Source organism: Aedes albopictus, chromosome 2 (genome assembly GCF_035046485.1).
Source record: "Aedes albopictus strain Foshan chromosome 2, AalbF5, whole genome shotgun sequence".
NCBI classification, from domain to species: Eukaryota; Metazoa; Arthropoda; class Insecta; order Diptera; family Culicidae; genus Aedes; species Aedes albopictus.
Genome location: NC_085137.1, coordinates 357,362,730 through 357,387,518, shown reverse-complemented (window position 1 = coordinate 357,387,518; position 24,789 = coordinate 357,362,730). Strand labels below are relative to the sequence as shown.

General features: G+C 40.5%; 3 protein-coding genes across 4 annotated transcripts in view; all 3 read right to left on the bottom strand.

Annotated features, from left to right (window-relative positions):
* Window positions 1-24,789, bottom strand: part of LOC109403813 (uncharacterized) — a 171,699-nt gene that overhangs the window by 64,339 nt on the left and 82,571 nt on the right. The gene's annotated exons all lie outside the window — the stretch shown is intronic.
* LOC115263304 (uncharacterized) lies at window positions 4,564-6,368 on the bottom strand. The gene has a single exon (XM_029866512.2). It carries the CDS (start codon window positions 6,267-6,269, stop codon window positions 4,596-4,598), a length of 1,674 nt encoding a protein of 557 aa, XP_029722372.2. The 5' UTR covers window positions 6,270-6,368; the 3' UTR covers window positions 4,564-4,595.
* Window positions 13,298-21,444, bottom strand: LOC115256493 (serine/arginine repetitive matrix protein 1-like). 2 transcript variants are annotated; one of them, XM_062852817.1, is made up of 3 exons: window positions 20,655-21,444; window positions 16,041-16,949; window positions 13,298-15,975 (listed from the first exon to the last, which is right to left on the bottom strand). In XM_062852817.1, the coding sequence occupies exons 1-3, from the start codon at window positions 21,356-21,358 to the stop codon at window positions 15,642-15,644; spliced, it is 1,947 nt and encodes a 648-aa protein (XP_062708801.1). In that variant the 5' UTR covers window positions 21,359-21,444; the 3' UTR covers window positions 13,298-15,641. The 2 variants fall into 2 exon arrangements, with proteins under 2 accessions (XP_062708801.1, XP_062708802.1); XM_062852818.1 differs by having other exon boundaries at window positions 15,834-16,949.

The following is a 24,789-nucleotide window of genomic DNA, read 5'->3' as shown; positions in this document are numbered from 1 at the left end:
TTCCCCAAATCATGGAAAAGCTCTTTTTTGGTACCTATTTTCAAATCTGGCAAAAAAATCTGACATACGTAATTACCGTGGAATTGCCATTATCTCGTGCATTCCTAAATTATTCGAAGCAATAATCAATAAAAATATATTTGCTCAAATTAAGAATAGAATAACGCACATGCAACATGGATTCTATAAAGGGCGCTCAACCGCTACAAATTTATTGGAATTCATTAACTTTTCATTGACTGCAATGGATAATGGCAATCACGTAGAAGCTCTTTACACTGACTTTAGCAAGGCATTCGACCGCATTGATATTCCAATGCTACTCTTCAAATTGCAAAAAATGGGAATAGAACCCCGACTTCTTAAATGGCTTGAATCGTACCTTACAAACCGCCAACAAATAATAAAAATCAAAGGAAAAACATCACATCCCATTCAAGTCACTTCAGGAGTGCCTCAAGGTTCCCATCTGGGCCCTCTTTTATTTATTCTTTACATTAACGACATTTCCTTCATCCTGAAGAAAACAAAAGTACTTATTTATGCCGACGATATGAAACTATAAATGGAAATAAGGAATCAAGAAGACATCAACATATTTCAGAATGAAATTCGCATATTCCACACATGGTGTTCGAAAAACCTACTACAATTAAACATCAAAAAGTGTAATTTAATATCATTCAGCAGAAAACGAAACACACCAAACATATCAATTTCCTTAGGAGATCAGTATGTGGAAAAATGTAGTAGAGTTAGGGATTTAGCAGTAATCTTAGATTCTAAACTTAATTTCAATGACCACTACAATACCATTATACATAGGGCAAATAACATGCTTGGCTTCATAAAACGCTTTAGCTTTAATTTTGACGACCCCTACACAATAAAAACATTATATGTTGCCTATGTTAGGTCAATTCTGGAATATTGTAACATTGTCTGGTCCCCATTTCAAAGTAAGCATATCGATCGAATAGAATCAGTACAAAAGCAATTTCTATTATATGCTCTTCGAAAATTAGGTTGGACTACATTTCCTCTTCCATCTTATGAAGCGCGCTGTAGGCTTATCAATATTCAAACACTGAAACAGCGTCGTGAAACTGCAATGGTTTTATTTGTTAACGACATTGTTTCGCAGCGAATTGATTCAACTGAAATCTTATCAAAATTAAACTTTTACATACCCTCACGGCAATTGCGAAATCGACACTTGTTTAAAACTACCCATAGTCGCACAAACTATGCCAAAAATGAACCTTTGAATCAAATCATGAACATTTATAATCAACACTGTGAAACTATTGACTTAACTATGTCGCGGCATAATTTAAAGATATATTTTAACACTATAAGAAATAACATCAGTAGTAGTACTTAAAATATTTAAAAAGCACAAATTATACACATATCCACCAGCATACACTATTTATATATTTTCGTATATGTATTTTATTAACAACATGTACTATAGCTTTAAGAAATGAAACAAAAACTGTATGTATATGTACTAGTCTACGTTGTTTGACGAAACTGAATAAATAAATAAATAAATAAATCGTTAATAGTGGGGCTATGCCTTCCGGATAGTTTCCCATTGAGAAGCGTTTGCAAAGTGATTGGAGTGTGATTTGCAGTGACGATGCTGCTAATCAGTAGCCGGAGGCCACCTTTTTCATGTCGGTTTGATCGCGCTACCGTCGGTTTGTTAGTGCGTCGTCTACCCGTGTGCAGCCGGGAAGTTTTAGTGTGCAAGAACGTTTGTAGAATATGTTTGAGTTTGGATTCCTCTGGTGAAATAATGAAAAGTGCAAGTTCTTATTGAAAAAATTACAAAATTTATGAAGAAATGTTTTAGCGCCTCAAAAGGTATGATTGATTTCTTTGGGTTTGGCTGGCGCTTCTATATCGTGGTACTCGATCTGTAACAGTTTTGGCTGACGAAAATCAGTTTCCCCCTGCGGTGATGCCGCACAATTTGTTTTCCTATTGGCTTTCACATATTACGCCAAAGCAAGTGTCATTCATAATGTGAACTAGATGAAAAGTTCGCGTGTTTTGAATAAAGAAAACCTTGTATTCAAATAAGTTAAGTTTGAAAGTGAACGCAAACGGAATATGGTCTGTCGATGACAAATTGTGTGAGTTGTAGTTACTGTTTGAATGTTTCTATAGTGACAGCAGTGTCGCAGCGGATTCCTGATTGAACGAATTCTAGGATCGACGTTGTATTACGAAGCTGCTCAATAAATGGGTGAGACCTTTCCAATTTACATTATATATCATCCAATATGACACATTTACATATATTTTAACCATATTAACCTTATACAATCTGGAGCGTTTGGTACGGTATGTCCACGCATCCTTCCTCCCCAGTAGATTTGAGAATTACTTCGACGAAAGAACAACCGTTCAAAACTCGAGGTACTTCAAAGAATCATCTTTGCGGCAAATACAACGCAGTAGGCCTGGCCGCTTTGACGCTTGTGTCATATCTTTGATATGCTGCAAGCCTCAATATTGACAAGAAAAGTAATCGGGCATGATCTAACCCGATTACTTTCCAGGATGCTTTCTCGTACTGGCTGCGTTTGTATTACATTAGATTAGATTAGATTAGAATAATGAACGGTTAGCAAGCAAATGCCGGAACCGGTTCTTGATGTCCCACCGGAAATGGTCAAATATAAAAATGGATTAAACCAATGCATGCGACACTCCAAATTACGGCTTTTTAGGTAACGTGATGAAAAGTTAGCGAGATGTCCCACCGTAAGTGGTCCTGGTCAAATATAAAAGTAAACCGAGTCCATACATGTGACACATCGAATCAAGGCTGTTTGATAACGTATGACCAGTAGAGTTCCAGAGCCGGTTCCGGATGTTTCGATGAAAGTTGAAAATATAAAAGGGAAACAAACCACACATAAAGTAGCGATAATCTGATGATAACAATCAATAAGAATAGCCTCAGGCCACTTCCAAGACTAGTAAGTGTTAGTGTTCAATGAGCACTTCCACAGTTATTTTTTTCTGCCAATGGCCATTTCTCATGTGTATATTGTGTGGCAGGTACGAAGATACTCTAAGCCCAAGGAAGTCAAGGAAATTTTCTTTACGATACTGGAACGACCGGAAATCGAACCCGCTATCCTCATCGTGGTCATGCCGGAAGTGGCCAAATATAAAAGTGACCCAAACCCATCAAATCTTGGCTTTTTCAATAACCTGCCAAACGGGTAGCAAGAAAATAGGCTCAGTTTCTTATAAGAAACTACCGATGATGGTTTGGAACTGGTTCCGGATGTCCCACAGATATTGCTAAGCTAAGCTGAGCTTGATTGACCGCCCGTGGATGCTACTCCAGTATCGCCAGAACAAACTCACACAAGGAACCAATGAGATATCTGCCGGTGACTAGCAGGCATCTTCAGTGTGTGAGTGTTGGTGGTCTTCCATTTTTAGGCTACAATGGCGCCTGCAACGTCAGAAAAACTCCGTTTAGTGAAGAGGAGTAAGCATAAGGCTTGATTTATATCTTTCTTCACTCAACACACTAGTTCTTACATTTTCTGCACTGCGTTTTTTTCAATTTCATTCATTGATTTTCTGAACTTTGAAAGACCAGCATTTCGCAGGATAGCTATTTAGTCGAGTCATTATTTAACTCACATATTATTTTCATCTTTCAATACTCTCAGCCTTTAGGTGTTCAGCTTTTAAGGTATTTAAGTCTTTGATAATTTGTTCCTGCTTTAATAAAAAGGTCGTTATTCAACATTAAAGTCACAAAACCACCACATTAACCGACATCCCGCCATCCATAATTGAAAACTTGAAAAGTCAAGTCATGTTGCGGAATGAAACTCCTTAATCTTGTGATGGCAGTTCGTCATATTTTATCCCAGCTGACACACTCCCTTGGTAGAAGAAGCCCCCGCAATACGAAATACCTATCCTATTGGTATCCATTATAACACTCCTACCTGGCAGCATCCATCCTTCGATGGTTGCTCATCTCCCCTTAGGAAAACAAAAATAAAAGTTACTGAATCATACCGTGGAAATGATTTTCCCCAGTCGTCCGTCGTCATGCCGGGTCGTCTCGTCTTTCTGGGAGGCTTTAAGTTCAGGTGTAATATCAACCTCTGCCACACCGGTCGCCAACCGGCGTGCGGCGGTCGGAACATCATTTGATGGAAAAAGTTGAGATAGAAGCAAGAGACGGTGTCTATCCTTAAAATGCGATTAGAGACACAATTTATTACGATTTTTATCGATTTTTCCAGACGTCTTCAAGAAGATGGAATTCAAAAGAACGTTTTTTTTTTGTGGTGGGCAGACACGACCAAGATCGAGTCGTTTGTTGGTTGAATTCTTTGGGGGCGGAGGGTTGTTTATCTTCGTGCTTTTGTCGTTGTTTAGGTGCGGAAAATGAAATCTGACGGGATAATCTGTGCTGGGAAATATTTCCCTTCACGGTTGAAGAAGGGAAGTTTTTGGGGAATCAATTTCAATATTGATATTCAATTGAAATTGGAAACATTGATTGGATGGCCATCAAAACATTAATTTTAAACTGAATTAATTTATTGATATCTCTTGTTGACCAGAATTCTAGAACGAGGAAGCTTGCACTTGCTCAAATTATGCAGCCTGTACTGCATATCCGGGGCTTTAACCTTCGCCTTCATTCCCTCTCTGATTTCGGACTTCTCCTTGGGTAACACAATGGCCTCATCGTACTTGTTGACGTCCTGTCCTTCGGCGCATTCCGCACATTGCTGGGTCGTTACAACCTCTTCCATACGAATAATTTCCTGTGATGGGCGAGCAACTGGTCTTCTCAAAGCTGGTTCATCTTCGGGTTGCAGATGTGTGTAGACCACCGCTAGAAGCTCGTTCAGTTTGACTTCCAAGGCGGCAAGGAAACGTTTCACGTTCTGCTTGGTCACTTTCCGGTGTTCTCCAAGAAGGTTTTTGACATCCGCTCGATCGTACCCTACTGCCAACAAAATTTCGTCAATTTCTTCAAATTGCGTCAAGATTTCCGAATCGTTTGACTTCACCGTGGACTGAAGCTTTTGTGACTTCTCTGATTCCTTCAATAGCTTCTCATGCAGTTCCTTAAATGCTTTATCCTGGCTAACTTCCTTTCTCAGCTTTTGCTCCTTCAAGTCGTCTACATTTGTATACAGATCCATTAGAATACAGTTCAGCTGTTCGTACTGGTGGTTCAGCTCATTCAGATAGTTGAAATGTGCGAAGAACGTATCTTCCTGCTTCTGGTATTTTTCAATCATTTGCGAGATGTCGTCAACTCCGCAGAAAAGTTTCGTCTTCTCGATGATTTTTTGAAAAAGTTCGAGCTTTTTTCCATAGTCCTCTTTCATCATATTTCTCCGACGAACCTCTCGCGGGTCCAAATCGCACATATCTCGATGGAAACCCTTTACTCGCAAGAATTCATGGTTCTTTTGATCGTTGTTGATCCGTCGCTGTAACTCCATCATTTCCTGCCGTTGAGACTTCTCCTCTCTTGCGGCATGACTTTTCACGGCGTCAATTTTGTGGCACAGCTCCTCCCCCTGGTTGAAAGCCAAAATCGTCCGTTCAATCATGTCAATCAGGAACTTCTTGTCGTACCCCAACTGGTCAATCATTCTTCTCCAGTGCTGGTGGAAGAGCTTCCTATCAACCAACATGTCTTTGATGACGCTCTTCAACTTGTGATTCTTAGAGATGTTCGTCGCTTCTCGCTTCTTCATATGATACAATCGGTCCTCTAACGTTGCCAGCCGCTTCTTGGCTTTCGAGACTCGATTGTAGAAGTAGTAATCCGACTGCGACACCTTCTGAAGCTCCTTCCTCTCCTTATCCAGCCGCTTCATTTGCGACTCCAGATGGCGAATCTCCGTTCGAATCCCGTTCATTTTCGAATCCAGATCGTCCTGAACCCGCACATGGGCTTCCACCAGCTGGACCTGTCGATCGTACCGGCGGACGTGACACGGAGCGTACGCCACCTTCAGCTTGGTCTTGAGTTCCTTCTTTTCCCGCTGCAGGTACTTGAGCTTCTTCTCCAGACATCGCATAATCGCCACATCTTTGGAAGCGGCAGTGGAATTGGCGATGTTCAGGTACTGGCGCTGCAAACGGGTTATCTCCTTTTCGAAGGTGCGATCGACCTTGAGCCGTTCCTCCGGGCTAAGGTTTTCGTCCACTTCCGGGGCAATGAGGAACCCTTCCTGGGAATCGGTCATATTTATTTTTTGTTGTGAGGGTGTTTGGGACAGTTGCGGTACAGGACACGTCCAATTGACAGATAGATTTTCAACAGGTTTGTAGATCGAAGCAAACTGAGCGAGTGATAATTAAACAGTGGCCATGCGATCACGAAATGCCTAGCATATGGTCCACTGCACGAATTTATTCTGACCTGCTTACTCTCACACGAAATTTGACGTTTGAGAGGTGTCGGCACCGCTCAAACGTCAAATTATCCGTGAGAGTAAGCAGGCCAGCATTCATTCGTGCAGTGGACCATAGGGCACTGCACAAAGTTCTTTCCTTGTCTTTCACTCTTACAGAAATTTTGTAAACAACAAGGCCAAGAAACGTCAAAATCCCATACAAATTCAAAACAATGCAGTGCCCTATAGATAGGAAAGCTATGCAATATATATTCTGCTCAATAAAAATTTCTTCAGCTAATAAATATCTCAATAGCCATACTTCATAGTTCATCATACTTTTGCTTAACATTATTCGTTCAAACGTCAAATTTTCTGTGAGAGTAAGCAGGTCAGCATAAATTCGTGCGGAAGTCTACGTTTCCAACTAAAACAAAAGTAAAAAACTTTAACAAGAAAATCACGCTTCCTTCCTGATCTGTAAAATCCTCCCGCCAACAAACCAACAACAGGGATAAAAAAAATTATGCAAAATTCATGATACCCTGCGCATAAACCAACTGACATTTGAACGATGGTATTTGCATATGGTAATTTGCTTGTAATTTGTTGGATTATTATATCCCTTTTATCTCCGCCTCTCCCGCTACTGGATATGCTACCGGCAACCGGCGAAGGAATCGGCTGCTGAGCTGCTGCCGAAAGCAACCAAATCGCAAAAACCAAAACTTTGAGCTTTGTCGTTCTGTTGCGGATGTGTTGTTGGTGGTAACGTGGTAAGCAATCTCCCCTTCTAACTCAAAACTCTCAAGAAGCACATTATCCCCTCCTAGTCCCAGCAGGCAACTTGGGGGATCAACCGTCATCACTCATCGTTGCTCCTTGGGAAAGATGCGGCAGGAAACACACCACCGCAGGACCTCCAATCTTGGGTCGTTGTTTCTCTGTAGGCATCATTTGGTTAGAGTTTGACTCACTGTACACGACAAACGGAGTCTTCTGCATAGAACAAAGAAGAATATTGTTTGCAACGTTGATTGCTGATTTTCATGCAAATGTGATTTACTTCTCACTCTTGGCTTGTCTTACGAAGGACTTGAGAGGGAGCTCTTGGGATGTTCTACCGAATTTTGAAGGGTACCGTTACGATCAGACAAGACGAAAATGGCTTTATTACTGATGCTGATGTCAACGATTGTAAAGTTCCCCTATTATCGAGAGAAACTCCAGTATTCCAGTATAACTCAGGCAAAACTAAACATTAATCTTTGAAAACAAAACAGAAATTGGTACGTTTTTACAAGATTTTCACGACTATGCCTCCCAAACAGTAGGAACGGTAATTTCAACATGCTATTTCTCAAGCGTCAAGCATAGTCTGATAGACCATATGCAGAGTAATATTTACTGCTATATCATACGTAAAAGATGAAGATTTCATGATTTTCGATAATTAAGGTACTAAATCTAAAATCCATTATAAGTCAACTATTACCCGACTAGAAAGTTGTAACAGAAATTTAACATAATTATAACAAACCATGATATTTATGATATATAACAGAATGAGATATGAATTTTAGCATCAAGATTACTGGTTTCTATCTAAATTTGATCTAACTTTGTAACATTACTTTCCAAATGACGACACTCGAAACTAAATTAAAAGAGTTATCAAACAACATTATTATAACATAATGTGATATAATTGAGTTATACACCCTCATTCTTGTTTTCGATCGAATCCACTTTCGAACGAAAATCGTTCGCATTCCCGTTTACGCCAGCAAAATCAAATGGCCTACTGATTCTATCGAGCCAAAAACGTTCGAAAGTGGATACGTCCGTAAACAAGAATGAGGGTGATAATTTTGATCTGATTATAACAAAAAAGGTTATAATCTTAATCTTTGTACCGAGACCGACTTTTCGAACCCTCTAAGCAGAATACCCACTTCGAATGAGTGTAATCAGTTTCGTTCCTTTTAATTCCGCCCTATTTTGCTTATCCTTTGACAGATACGCGTATTTCGACTACCACTTCCTCAGTGTCAGTTTTCTACTACTTGATTAGACGAGTGCAGTTTTTGTAACAATTTTGGTTGTTTTAACATCATCTTGCTTATAAAATAATAAGATATCGAAAACATTTCTAACATCATAATACAATATGATGTAATCTAATCGTTTATTAATTGTATCTTTTAAAAAAAAATACAAAATCATATCAAATTCAAGCATGATTTACACGGACGTAGCCGGAGTCTAAACAAAACAATCAATGAAATCATAGCATACAACTTCGTGAAGTGTAGAAAGGTCAACCGCTACGCAGCATTTTTGTGTACTGCGTACACTGTAACGAGAATCACTGTTGGTGTTCTCGTTATCTTGCTAGAGAATCTCGAAGTAGTTGGCTTTTGAATACTTGGCTTTGTAACGGATTAAGATGGGTAGACAATTCATTTGCGAAAGCAATTTCCTTAACTGAAATCATACGAAAATGATTAACGGAGACCGTCGGGCTTCTGTTTCCGGGAGCCATACCGTCAATCCAATCTGAGGAGTTACAGAAATATTCTCGTTCACTTTGTCCCAGATCGTGGCAGAAGAGGGATCATGGTGTAGTATTTTTCCCGTGGTGTGATTTTGTAAGAGAGTACACAGCAAATAATTTTGTAATATCTGGCGATGTATCCATTTTTGAATGTAATTTCACCCGATTACATCGTTTTCCAACAATTATCACACTAACAATATACACCCTGGTTGGCAACGGAAAGCGTCGACAAACCCGTTTCAGCAGATACCTAGAAGCAGTATCATATTTTATCATACACATTCTAACTTGGTGAAATGGCCGAGAGGTAAGGGATATGCCTTCCAATCAACGGATTAGTTTACGAATCCATGAAAATATTTTACCTTTAAATGAGTCATCTATCGATTCGGCTCTATAGCGATTGCTGGACCCATTTCAAGCTGCGGCGGCTAATTTGCTGCGTGGAAAGAATGTAATCTCTACATCACTTTTACGACGCGATTGATGTGCAGAGAAAATGATGTGATATCACAAGATTTTTTTTTGCTGTGTATAAACGTGAAGAGTGCTTTGGTCTGAATTAACCATTTGCTGTATCCCGTTCTTCTTCTTCTTCTTCTTCTTCTTCTTCTGTATGGCTCTACGTTCTCACTGGAACTTGGCCTGCCTCTCTCCAACTTAGTGTTCTTCGAGCACTTCCACAGTTATTAATTGGAGGGCTTTCTTTGCCTGCCATTGCATGAATTTTGTACCTTGTGAGGCAAGCACAATGATACACTATGCCCAGGGAGTCGAGAAAATTTTCCCGACCGGAACGGGAATCGAACCCGCCGTCTCCGGATTGGCGATCCATAGCCTTACCCAAGTAACCAAAAGTTCCGCTTCCCATGACAAAATGTACTTTAAAGTTCCGCGAAGTTCAGATAAAGTTCCGAATGGAACTTTCTGGCTGCTGTAGAGGCTAACGATGAGCCTTGCTGGAACTTCGGTAACAAGTTCCGGCAAGGCTCATTGTTAGCCTCTTAAGCAGCCAGAAAGTTCCATTCGGAACTTTATCTGAACTTCGCGGAACTTTAAAGCTGCTTAAGATGCTACTCCGAACTTTGTCAGAACTTTCAAGTTCATAGAAGTTCAGTTCAGTAGCATTGTGTTTCAATGTAGATTAAATTTATTTTTTTTTACAGAAAACAACTGTTAAAGCATACACGAATGAAATACAAATATGAGTTTATGAAATCAATGAATGAATGGCTTGAGCAAAAAAAATGTCGCCCATCGGATTCGAACCGATAGTCGCTGCGTGAGAACCCTGCGCTCTACCACAGTACTACAGTTGAGATTGAGTGAGTAGCAGGTAAAGTCTGACTTGAATCGATTTTCTGTCGGCAGCTAGTTTTGCACATGTGTACAGTAGTGAAGTTAGTTTGACTTTGTCAAGTGTCTTCAGCATCGTAGCGGTAAGTCGGCAGGCGATCACGCAGGAGGATCCAGTTCAAATCTACACAGCAGCGACATGTGTGAAAATATAATTATCAGAAGCAATTTCCAGACATGAATCACAAACCCACAACAGGGTTGTGATTCTGGAAAACACATTTTTGATTCTGCATGAATTTTGTCAAAGTTCTGTCTGCTTAGAACGCTATCCAGCGTGCTTATGTGAACTTTCAAGTTCCAAAATTACTTAAAAATGAAGCTGCTTAGAAGGCTAATGAGCAACCTCGAACAAGCTGCTTAGTTTATAAAGTACCCTTTTATCTGAACTTTTGGTTACTTGGGTAACCACTAGGCTAACTGGAGACCCCGAGTAGGCCTTGTAAAAGTTAGCTAGTTTTGTGCTATAGTGAATTATACGAGTTGAACTGGAGTTCAAAGGTAAATGACTTGTGTTCGTTGTGTCCCCATATGTGCTAATTGTGTCTTCAAAGCCAAGCGCGCGTAGCTTCTACTTCTGAAAATAGCGTATATCACACAAAGCGAAAAGCGAAAACAGTGTCCCGCTGCACCACGGTACGTAACGCATCCAACCTGCGATATGGGCCAGAAGGAAGTAGTGACCGTCACACGCTATGTCCAAAGGGAAGTGTAGTGAACCGTGGAGCCGCAGTTTCGGGACAAACCGCGCTTATTCGATCCGGGCTTCCGAATCGATGAAGTACGCCGAACCAATCGGCGACGCGTTGAGGGAGGGTATTCAGCAACGGGACGATGGGAGGAGCGATCTCTTGATGGACTGACAGGACCTTGGACGGATGGAGTGCCAGAATCGGGTGGGTGATCAGGAACGGAGCGGGAGGAACGGTACCTGGACGGGCTGACGGAAGGGCTTGGACTGCCAGAATCGGACGGGCTGCCGGGAACAGGACGACGGGATGCACGATATCTTGACGGGCTGGCAGAAGGGCTTGCGCTGCCGGAATCGGACGGACAATCGGGGACGGGTCCTCGAGGAGTACGGTGCTTGGATGGATCAGGGACGGGGCGATGGGATGCACGATATCTTGACCGGCTGACGGAAGGGCTTGGGCTGCCGGAATCGGACGGACAATCGGGGACGGGTCCTCGAGGAGTACGGTGCTTGGATGGATCAGGGACGGGGCGATGGGATGCACGATATCTTGACCGGCTGACGGAAGGGCTTGGGCTGCCGGAATCGGACGATCTGCCGGGAACGGGACGACGGGATGCACGATGTCTTGACGGGCTGGCAGAAGGGCTTGCGCTGCCGGAATCGGACGGACAATCGGGGACGGGTCCTCGAGGAGTACGGTGCTTAGATGGGTCAGGGACGGGGCGGCGAGAGGAACGATACCTGGACGGGCTTGCAGAAGGGCTTGGGCTGCCGGAATCGGACGGACAATCGGGGAAGGGTCCTCGAGGAGTACGGTGCTTAGATGGATCAGGGGGACGTCGAACGGGTGAATCAAAGTCCACCGAAGTCTGGTCGCTTTCGTAAAACATTTTTAAAACACGTCCGTTGGAGTTGAAATATCTCACAAGACTGATTTATTATATCGAAATCTTATTCATTACCTACTCTGAGTAATACCTTTGTAATGCCTACTCCGATAAATTTATTAAAACAAATTATGAACTTCTTCTATTTACTACATTCTATTCTACCCCTACTCTCTATTCAAATACATGATACATAAACATATTTTTGAATCTTTCGGGTTTACGAATATCTCTTTTGGGTCTTGAATTGGCAGGACCTCCCAAATCATCTCGTCTCTCGGAATCCGTATTTATGAGTTCTCCGTGTTCGGAATGATTAGCGGGAAAAGGATCTTCTTCATCAGAATCTTTTGACGAGTCTTGCGAGTTGATCTGCTTATATATAGAAATGAGAAAAAAAAAACAAACAAAGAACAAGACAAAATACACAAGAAAATTATGTAATCAAAGGATACAGTGCCATCCAAATGTATATAGAAAATAAAATAAATAACTTACTCCAGATTTTGGAATGCGTTTGAGATCCTGAATATTACGAGCATATTGAACCCCTCTATCGCTCTGGACGATAACTTTTGCGCCATCTCTTGCAATAACCGCAAATCTTTCCTTCGAAAAGGTTGGATCAGTCTTGATTTTCTTTGTTGTAGCCATTAAAACAATATCGCCAACAGCAATATCAGATTCCTTCGCACCTCTGCGGTTGTCAGCGAATTTCTTGCTGGTCAGTTTTGCTTCTGCATCTTTGTCTCGAATTTCATCGCGATCAATTTGTACAGAAGAGTCCCACAGGCTTACAAAAGTTCCTCTGTACTTCCATCCAACGAGTAATTCAAATGGTGTTACACCAAGACGGGAATGGGGCTTCAAGGTGTTATGTGTATGTACGTAAATATCCAAAGCCTGCTTCCAGTTTATACCGTCTTGCTTAGCTCCTGCGATAGCTTTTATAATTCCTTGATTTTGACGCTCAATGGACCCGTTAGATTGTGGGCTTAGTGGTACAGATTTTCTAACCTTAACTCCTTTAGCTTCCCAATGAGATACAAACTCGTTGCTTTGGAACGGGGGGCCATTGTCGCTTTGTAATATTATCGGAAGACCCCACGTTGAAAATATCCGACTCAGAGCTCTATTGGTGCTGTTTGCGTCGATACTTTTCATTTCAATGACTGAAATATATCTGGAATACGTATCTACGGCAACCAACAATTCACCAGATCCGCATTGGGGCACTGTTAAAAAATCTATTTGTAGTATTTCCCAAGGACCGTCGGGAAGCTGTCTACTTGAGAGAGGTATTGGAGGATTGCGCCTGGAAACGGCTAAACACGTTTCACATTCCTTCACGAAGCTTTCAACATCACAGCTCATTCCCGGCCACCAGAAGTATTCCCGCATTATTCTTTTCATTGCTGCGCAACCAATATGTCCCCGGTGTGCTGTTTTCAAAGCTTCTTCTCGTAATTCTCTAGGAAGAACAACTCTGTCTTCTTTGAAAACTCGAGGACCCAAAGTGCGTAATACTTTGGAGTGTGCTTCAAACCGCTTGAGATATTGTGGCCAGTTTTGAGATGTCAAGGCCAAACGGACCGCTACAAGTTCATCATCGTTTTCAGACGCAAGATCAATATCGCTCCATGTAATACTCATTGATCCCGCGTCGAGGGCATAGAGCAAATGCTTATCATCATCTTCGTCGAACGGCTCATCAATTTTGGTTCCGGAAATTAGCCTGGACAGGGCATCTGCAACATTGAGCTGACCAGGTATATATTTTACTTCAAAATCATACGACTGCAGACGCAAGGCCCAAGTTTCTGCACGAGATACAGCTCTTTTACCAGTTCGAAAAGCATTCCCAAATATAAATTTGTTTGCTTCTGAGTCAGTTCGCACAACAAATGAAATTCCCGTGAGATAGAAAGAAAACCTCTCTATTCCCCAAACCATTGCCAATGCCTCTTTCTGTGTGTGGGGATATTTTTTTTCTGACTCCGTAAGCGTTTTTGAGGCGCATGCGATGATTCGTGGAACTTCGGCATTGTTGAATTGGACCAACACGGCTCCTAAGCCTATTGGAGACGCATCCACGTATATCTCAGTCTTATCTTTGCAGTCAAAATATCCCAACTTCTGTATGGATTTTAAAGCCTCATGCCTTAGATAGTTGAACTCGTCGTCTTCCTTTTTAGTCCAGTAAAAACTTTCGGATTTCGCCAGCATTCTAAGATTTTCCGTTTTCTCCGATCTTTTGAAAATAAAACGTTCCGTGAAGTTCATGAGACCAAGAAAACTTTTCACTTCCTTTTGAGTTTCCGGACGTCGAAATTCACGAATGGCTGTCATCTTGTCTTCACCTATGCTCATGCCATCTTGAGACATCATGAACCCAATGAATTTCACTTTCTGTTTTCCAAAAACGCATTTATCCTCATTGAGCTTGACTCCGTGTTGGTGAAGTTTAGTTAAAACCATCTTTAAGTTAGCGTCGTGTTCTTCTTTTGTTTTTCCAAACACAAGAACATCGTCCAAATAGTTGACTTCTCCGTCACAGTCAGCAAGAACAACCGTTTGCAGGATTTCTTGAAATATATCCGGCGCATTACATAAACCGAATGGTAATCTCACAAATCTGTATGTTGCGCTTCCAGCAAAAAAGTTGGTTAAGTGCCTTGAATCGACATCTAGCACAACGTGAAAGAAGGCACTCGTAAGGTCAATTGTAGAAAACCATTGTGCCCCATTCAGTTTAGAGATGATTTCTTCTAAAGTTGGCATACGGAAAGGTGTTCTAACAATACATTTGTTTGGTCCCCGTAGGTCAACCACCAACCTGATATCATTTTTGCCCTTTGGAACCACCAACAGAGATGAGCAAAAGGTTTTATCCATGTCGTCAGTGACTTCCTCAATAATACCCGAATTTAGCAGATCTTGCAGGCGGCGTTCCGTTTCAGCTTTGAACGCTGGTGGTATGCTAGTGTAGATATTCCTACTAGGCGGTTTAGTTTTATCATAGGTAAGAACCACCGGAGGCACGTTGAATTTTGGAAATTCCTCAGAAATTTGACAAATTTCTCCTGCAAACAATCTATCTTCGAATAACAAGGAGTCATTGTTCATGACCGGAACATTCAAACCGACTTGAAGAACGCTGTATCGCATTGCAGTATTTCTTCCAAGCAACGGTCTAGCATCAGCAATAACATAGAACTTTTCCATGCATATTGGACGATCTTCAGTGATAGTTAACTCCGCAACGAAAGTGGCTATGACAGTAATGCTTCGCGAAGATGCATATCCTTTGAGTTGTTTATCGGAGCCCTTTGTTACACAGTGTAGTGTTTTTGAGGACAAATCACAACTTTTCAATAGATCGAAGGTTTTTGCATCAATCGTATTGACTTCAGCTCCAGAGTCGATTAAAAAGGTTACGGCGTGGTTGGCTATATAACCAACAACAATACCTTCACTTTCTTTTGTTGAAGCATCGGTCACTTGATTCGCTTTCTGAAATTATAAGCGTTGGGCAACATATTGAAATAACGAAAATGGTGGGATTGTGTAACTGTGTTATCCCACAAACCCATTATAATTAGTTTGAATATTTTTTATAACGAAACAATTTCTTATTGTAGTTTATATTTATATATATATTGCAAAACTTAAACAACGAACGATATTTGAGTGTAGGATAACAGATTTGAGGAAAAAAAAAATTAAAACGATTCCTCAGTACTTACAGCAGTTTCATCGACATTTTCTTCTTCCTTAGAAACAGCAGCGACTCGACGTACTTTTGGAGGTGGTCCTTGTACATGATCATCATTTCTCCGTTTCATGAATTCTTGTGAAGGAGCTGTACGACACGCACGCTCCAAATGTCCCTTACGGAGGCATTTCCTGCATGATTTGTCGATAGCATGGCATTCAGATGCTAAGTGCCGAGTACTTGTACATCTCCAGCAAGGCTTACGATATTGTACTCGAAAGTCTTGACGATATTTGTTTCCTTGATCTTGGGGAACTCTCCACTTACGAATAAAAGGTTTACTATAATTCAAATAAGTAATAAATGTCAATGTTTCGTATAAATAAAGAAAAATGAAATAAAATACCCATTGCGGCTGCTATCAGATTTTATGATCTGAGAGCCATTTTCGGTAGAGTGCTCATACGAAACTGCTGCGATCTCCGAATCAACCGATTTCTTACGATTCTTGAGGTATATTTCTTCATTGAATTTCTCCATCTCAAATGCCTGTACCTTTTCCAGAAGAGCGGCTAATGATCCTCCTTTTCTCAAAACTTTTCGACTTGCCTCACGCACTTTGAAATTATCTGCGTGAGATTGAATTACGAAAGCAACGTTTTCCAGTAACTGTTCGTCTCCAAAATCGCATAATTTGGCGGCAGCCACTACGCGTTTAACGAATTTCAAATCCGTTTCACCCGCATTCTGAGAGATTGATCGTAATTTTTGACGCTGCATCAAACAATGATCACGTGACCCAAACGAATTGGTAAGCCGGGCTATTGCATTAGAATATGGATGACTTTCTGCATTCGGATTTTCTGGAGTAGATGTTGTGCTATCAAGTATATCGAGAAGCTTTGAGCCAGCTTTGATTCTGAAAATTCTCATTTTGGTGAGTTCGTCCGATATCCCCACAAGTTGCATGGAAGTTTCTAGCAAATCTTTCCATTTTTGGAATGTCTTCTTGTCGATATCATCCTCACCGTCGGAAGATTTGCACTCGGGAACGTTCAGCGAGGCAATCGACATGTTGTTCATGCAACTATATAAAGAGGATTCTCCTTGGTCTCTCGAATTTGCAATTTCATTCGCAGTAGAATGCATTATATCAATGAATTCGTCTGAATTGGACACGTTTGAACAACGTCCAACCTTCTTTGCCGATTTTGAACTGTTAAGTTTGGTCGCGAGAGCTACACTAATCTTTCGTTGTGTATTTAATGCAGCTTCTAATTTTCTCATGCGCTTTTTCATTGATATCCTCACCATTCTATAAAAAAATAGAAAGTTTATATCTAACCATTAGCACTATTATTTTGTCGATTGAAATTCAAGTTATTCTACATTGGCATATAAAAAAAATATGATCTATTCAATTACTATTTATTTTCAGATACACGATTTGGCCTTCCCAGAGGTCGATAGTCAAAACAAAAGCGCTATGAACCTCATAGAGCTGAAATGCTCAATGGAAACTTCCCAGAGTTCGATAATCAAGAATTGTCAAAGCAATGAACCTCCCAGAGTTTGACAGACAAAAATTATTAACATTATGAATTTCCAAGAGTTCGATAGCTTACTGTGAACCGCCCAGAGTTCGACAGCCATACATTTGTCAATACTATAAACCTCTCAAAGTTCGATAGCTTCACTGAAAACCTCCCAGAGTTCGACAGACATCAAATATCAACACTATGAACCTCTCACAGTTTAGTATCTTACTGTGAACCTCGCAGAGTTCGGTAGCCATACATTTTTCAATGCTATGAACCTCCCAGAGTTCGATAGCTAACTGTGAACCTCCCAGAGTTCGACAGCCAAAAATTATCAACACTATGAACTTCCCAGAGTTCAACAGTAGAAAATTAGCAACACTATGAAATTCCCAAAGTTCGGTAGCTCGCTATGAACCTCGTAGAGTTCGACAGCCATACATTTTTCAATACTATGAACCTCCCAGAGTTCGATAATTCACTGTGAACCTCCCAGAGTTCGACAGCCAAAAATTATCAACACTATGAACCTCCCAGAGTTTGATAGCTCACTGAACTTTCTAGAGTTCGACAGTTGAAAATTATCAACACTATGAACCTCCCAGAGTTCGATAGTTCACTGTGAACCTCCCAGAGTTCGACAGCCAAAAATTATCAACACTATGAACCTCCCAGAGTTCAATAGTCGAAAAATATGAACACTATGAACCTCACAGAGTTCGATAGCTCACTGTGAACCTCCCAGAGTTCGACAGCCAAAGATTATCAACACTATGAACCTCCCAGAGTTCGATAGCTCACTGTGAACTTTCTAGAGTTCGACAGTTGAAAATTATCAACACTATGAACCTCCCAGAGTTCGATAGCTCACTGTGAACTTTCTAGAGTTCGACAGTTGAAAAATTATCAATACTATGAACCTCCCAGAGTTCGATAGCTCACTGTGAACCTCCCAGAGTTCGACAGACAAAGATTATCAACACTATGAACCTCCCAGAGTTCGATAGCTCACTGTGAACTTTCTAGAGTTCGACAGTTGAAAATTATCAATACTATGAACCTCCCAGAGTTCGATAGCTCACTGTGAACTTTCTAGAGTTCGACAGTTGAAAAATTATCAGTACTATGAACCTCCCAGAGTTCGATAGCTCACTGTGAACCTCCCAGAGTTCGACAGCCAAAGATTATCAACACTATGAACCTCCCAGAGTTCGATAGCTCACTGTGAACTTTCTAGAGTTCGACAGTTGAAAATTATCAACACTATGAACCTCCCAGAGTTCGATAGCTCACTGTGAACTTTCTAGAGTTTGACAGTTGAAAAATTATCAGTACTATGAACCTCCCAGAGTTCGATAGTTCACTGTGAACCTCCCAGAGTTCGACAGCCAAAAATTATCAACACTATGAACCTCCCAGAGTTCAATAGTCGAAAAATATGAACACTATGAACCTCACAGAGTGCGATAGCTCACTGTGAACCTCCCAGAGTTCGACAGCCAAAGATTATCAACACTATGAACCTCCCAGAGTTCGATAGCTCACTGTGAACTTTCTAGAGTTCGACAGTTGAAAATTATCAACACTATGAACCTCCCAGAGTTCGATAGCTCACTGTGAACTTTCTAGAGTTCGACAGTTGAAAAATTATCAGTACTATGAACCTCCCAGAGTTCGATAGTTCACTGTGAACCTCCCAGAGTTCGACAGCCAAAAATTATCAACACTATGAACCTCCCAGAGTTCAATAGTCGAAAAATATGAACACTATGAACCTCACAGAGTTCGATAGCTCACTGTGAACCTCCCAGAGTTCGACAGCCAAAGATTATCAACACTATGAACCTCCCAGAGTTCGATAGCTCACTGTGAACTTTCTAGAGTTCGACAGTTGAAAATTATCAACACTATGAACCTCCCAGAGTTCGATAGCTCACTGTGAACTTTCTAGAGTTCGACAGTTGAAAAATTATCAATACTATGAACCTCCCAGAGTTCGATAGTTCACTGTGAACCTCCCAGAGTTCGACAGCCAAAAATTATCAATACTATGAACCTCCCAGAGTTCAACAGTCAGAAATTATGAACACTATGAACCTCACAGAGTGCGATAGCTCACTGTGAACCTCCCAGAGTTCGCCAGCCAAAGATTATTAACACTATGAACCTCCCAGAGTTCGATAGTTCACTGTGAACCTCCCAGAGTTCGACAGCCAAAAATTATCAATACTACGAACCTCCCAGAGTTCAACAGTCAGAAATTATGAACACTATGAACCTCACAGAGTGCGATAACTCACTGTGAACCTCCCAGAGTTCGACAGCCAAAGATTATTAACACTATGAACCTCCCAGAGTTCAACAGTCAGAAATTATGAACACTATGAACCTCCCAGAGTTCGATAGTTCACTGTGAACCTCGCAGAGCTCGACAGCCATACATTTTTCAATACTATGAACCTCCCAGAGTTCGACAGCCAAAAAATTATCAACACTATGAAATTCCCAAAATTCGATAGCTCACTGTGAACATCGCAGAGTTCGATAGTCAAAAAATATAAACACTATGAACCTCCCAGAGTTCGATAGCTCACTGTGAACCTCCCGGAGTTCGAGAGCTATAAAGTTTTTTTTTTTTTAATATAAACCTCTCAAAGCTCGATAGCTCACTACGAACCTCCCTAAATTCGACCGTAAAAATAAATTAACACTATGATCATTCCAGAGTTCGATAGCCATAAGTTTTTCAATACTATAAGCCACCCAGAGATCGATTGCTCACTGTGCACCTTCGACTATTAAAATTTATTCAATGGAGAAACCCTTCAATTATTGAGTGTTGCATGAAATACGTTTGTACCAACAAATAAAAAAAAAAAACAACAACACAAACACCAACGTTCACTTCTATCGATTGCTTTTCTATCACATGAATCGCTCTTAGTGTTACTACGGAGAAAAAAAATGTGTCGAATTGAATGAAATTTATAAAGTTCAATGAATAGATTGCAAAACACATTTACACTAACAAGAAAATCACTTTCATGTTGCTTATTGTTTGACATTGTAGGAAAATGAACAAGTAGTTAGACAAACCATTCGTTTTGATTCTAGTTTAATGTTAAATTCAAAATGAGATTTTCAACATACGATGAATCAAGAGTATCGAAACTTCTTTTGAACGAAATTGTATTTGTCAATCGGTTCAAGAACAAGAACTTCAATAACATTTTGACTTCTTCCACTGGCTATTGGTTTCCATGGAATTTTGTAATAGGAAAATATAACAAATCACTAAAGGAAAATTAACCCTTTTATAAAAAAAATATCTCTATTCTAATGTTGCCATGGATACTTATTGTTAGGAAAAAATAACATATCCCGCAATGCAATTTCATGGCAATTTCTGCAGTTGTGGCCAGTTTTTTTGGAACAAAATCGTCATTTTTCACATGCTTGTCATAAGGTTTCACTCTACTTACTTTTTGGGAGCTTTTGCGCCATTGTAGTGAACCGTGGAGCCGCAGTTTCGGGACAAACCGCGCTTATTCGATCCGGGCTTCCGAATCGATGAAGTACGCCGAACCAATCGGCGACGCGTTGAGGGAGGGTATTCAGCAACGGGACGATGGGAGGAGCGATCTCTTGATGGACTGACAGGACCTTGGACGGATGGAGTGCCAGAATCGGGTGGGTGATCAGGAACGGAGCGGGAGGAACGGTACCTGGACGGGCTGACGGAAGGGCTTGGACTGCCAGAATCGGACGGGCTGCCGGGAACAGGACGACGGGATGCACGATATCTTGACGGGCTGGCAGAAGGGCTTGCGCTGCCGGAATCGGACGGACAATCGGGGACGGGTCCTCGAGGAGTACGGTGCTTGGATGGATCAGGGACGGGGCGATGGGATGCACGATATCTTGACCGGCTGACGGAAGGGCTTGGGCTGCCGGAATCGGACGGACAATCGGGGACGGGTCCTCGAGGAGTACGGTGCTTAGATGGGTCAGGGACGGGGCGGCGAGAGGAACGATACCTGGACGGGCTTGCAGAAGGGCTTGGGCTGCCGGAATCGGACGGACAATCGGGGAAGGGTCCTCGAGGAGTACGGTGCTTAGATGGATCAGGGGGACGTCGAACGGGTGAATCAAAGTCCACCGAAGTCTGGTCGCTTTCGTAAAACATTTTTAAAACACGTCCGTTGGAGTTGAAATATCTCACAAGACTGATTTATTATATCGAAATCTTATTCATTACCTACTCTGAGTAATACCTTTGTAATGCCTACTCCGATAAATTTATTAAAACAAATTATGAACTTCTTCTATTTACTACAGGAAGTATTATGAAAAGTGAATGTACCTCAAAATGTATTCGCTAGATCCATATTTTTGGACCTCTAGATTCAGAAAATGTGTGGTTTAAAATAATCCATCTTGGGTTTTTTCCCATACATTTTTATATGGGACGAAATTGACCTTAAAATGACTTTTTTCGATATTTATATGGGAAAATAGGAAAAAAAATCAAAAATTTCAAAAAACCCAAGATGAAATATTTTAAACCACACAGATTCTGAAACTAGAGGTCCAAAGCTACGATCCTAGGGAATAACATTTGAGGTACATTCGATTTTCATAATACTTCCCTTTGGACATAGCGTGGTCATCAACGCACTCTAGACATGTTTCCATCGGCCATCCAACGTCTTCGTGAAGTCACGGGCTCGAGAAGGACCTTCTAGAACCTCGTGCGTGACTGTGAAGTCGCGAGTAGAAGCAACAGTCCGCTCGCTCGGTCATCGATTCGTCTACGTCATCGTAGAAAGCTACGAAGCGTAAGCTTCGCAAACCGTGAGTACGTTTTCCTGAAACCTTGCATGTAAGTGTAATTAGCATGGACACTCGAAAAGCGCTGGATAGATCTGAACCGCACACGTTAGGACCAGAAGCAAAAAGGAGGAAAGAAGAAGAAAGGCCGGCCATCCGGACAAGCAAGAATCGTAGGTCATCAAATTGTTAGCTAATAAATTCGAAAGTATGTCGTTTTTGTTTTCGTAAAACCATGTGCTTGTCAGTGATGTTCATGATTATCATGAAAGCTTGAAGTACTTTTCACGTTTCGTTTACATATTATGGTTAGCGTAATTTTGTTGTGTATTCCGTCTTCCAAAACGGAGTGGGATTAAAGTGGATGGGGAATATTTACCCGTGATGACAACCTGGATAAGGTCGAGTTGTTGGAATACGGTTGTCTTCCAGCAATCGTTGGTTATGTTCGTGCGAGGAAAGTTATTGAAGTGTAAGATTCATTCGGGCAAATTGGATAGATGAGTCTGCCTACTTCTTCCTGCACACTGTTTAGTATTTGGAAGCTGACCTCTTCGGTCAGTATCTAACAAGGCGTAGAACACGACTAGTGATCCTCCTAGCAGGAGGTGGCGCATAAGCTACTTGTTTGAAAACTGGCCGGAAGTAGACTCCAAGCCGCTTCATGGCTGCTACACCTTTCAAAGAGAATAGGTTCATTAGGTTTTGTAATTGTTAACTCTATAAATTTAACGTGTATTGATAATAAATTGAATACAGTGGTAAGAACTCATTCGTCAATGTCTTTGGGAATTTAATTGGTAGTTCCATCGGATGTTGCAAGTGTTTTCTTTCCGCCGATGTTGTAATTTCGTCGGCGAGGAAATGTCAATTCAATAGTTTTATATGAAATTGTTTAACGTTTTGTTTGATAATTTCTTTGTTTAGAAAATATAAAATTTAAAAAAATAAATGAAATTTTTAACGGCATATATTTTTTTCAGTAATTCAAATAAATAAGGAACAAGAAAATAAAAAAGAAAAAAAAAAACTATTGATACATTAAAATGTTTAACCACTTGAAACAATATTCTTCAGCTATTGAAAAATTGTTGCACGAAAAAAAATCTATTGAAAATAGTGTCATTGGCAGCCATGTTTTTATCTTTCACCCCTTCATTATTTTATTTTCCCTGATTCTTTCGCAATAATCTTTGGAAATTTCTTCAGGAGTTTCATTGTGAATTCTTTAGGTCATTCTTCTGAATATTTTTCATACAATTGGAAATTCAAAATTTCCCAATCGAAACTGCCGAAGGAATATTTATTAAAATTATTTCAGCAGGAATTAATATTGCCATAAAAAAGAAAATATTAAAAAAAAAAAAACGAAAAACTACCTGAGAAATTCCCAATGGAGCTGTTGAGGGAGTTTCCATAGAACCTGCCGAAAAAAAAAATCTAATTGTTTTTAAGAAGGATTTCCTTATGAAAATTCGGAAAATAAAACCAATGGATTTGTCGAAGAAATTTCAATGGAAATTTCCGCAAAAAATCACAAATAAATGTCGCAAGGAATTCTGATGGAATTTTGGAAAAGATTACCTCAAAATATTGCTCAGGAAATTTAAAACTAATTTCCAAATGGGTTTTCAAAGACAATGACAGGAATTGATGAAGAATTTTACACAGTTATTTCTGAAATAATTGCCAAAGGAATCCTGAAAAAAATTGACGATGATTTTTTCAAAGAAATTCCTGAAGATGAAGAAACCTCAAAGATACTGAAAGACGTTTTCAAATGCACTATAAGGGTTTTTGGTAACTTTGATGATAAACTGAAACACGAAAAGTTGCAGCCAGAAAACCGTTTTTTTATCACCCTAAGCTAATTCAGAAAAAAATGCTCTAGATCGGTTAATTTTGAAGCTCCATAAAACTGACTTCAGATAACTAGCTCAAAATTGCTAGATCAACAACTTTGCCGAAAAGTTCATACAGTTATCATTGCAAATAAAAAAGTTTGTTATCCAATTTGTTTGCAAATATGGAGCACCCTTATTTTCATGTACATTACCAGGGAGTTCTTGATGATTCTCAGGGGTTTTTCAATGAGTTTCTTCTGAGATTCCTTCTGTGATTCATTCAATAGCTCTTGCCAGGATTCCTCCAGGCAGTACTCCCGAGATTCTTACAGAGATTTTTCTGGGATTTCTCAAGAAATACCTTCTGAGATTCCTTCAGCCTTCAGAAATTTCATCCTAGATTCACCCAAAAGATTATTTCGGAATGTCTTCAGAAGTTTTTTTTTACTTTCATAAGGTATTCCTGGGAATTCCAGCAATTTTATCCGGAATTTCTTTCGGGATTCCTCCGGGAGTTCTCTCGGAGATTGCTTGAAAATTTAATTCTGAACTTTTCTCCAGAAACTCCTTCCAAAGCTCCTGTCGGGGATTCCTTCCAGGAATTCTATGCGGGATTCTTCCCGAAGGTCTTTTTGGGAGTTCCTCAGGAATTACACGATCCTTCCAGGAATCTTTCAAGAACTTTTTTCAGTATTCCTCCAAAAACTTCTTCCAGGATTTTTCTTTCTAGGATTTTTTAAGAACTACTTCTAGGATTGATTCAAAAATTGATCCTGGGAATCCTACGGTAATTACATCGGGAACTTCTTCCCTGATTCCTCCAGGAACTGTTCCGGAAAACAAGAACTACTTCCAGGATTCTTTCGAGAACTCCTTCCGGAATTTCTTCGGAAGCTCCATCAGGGATTCTTCCGGGATTTTTTTTTCTGGGTTTCTGTCAGGA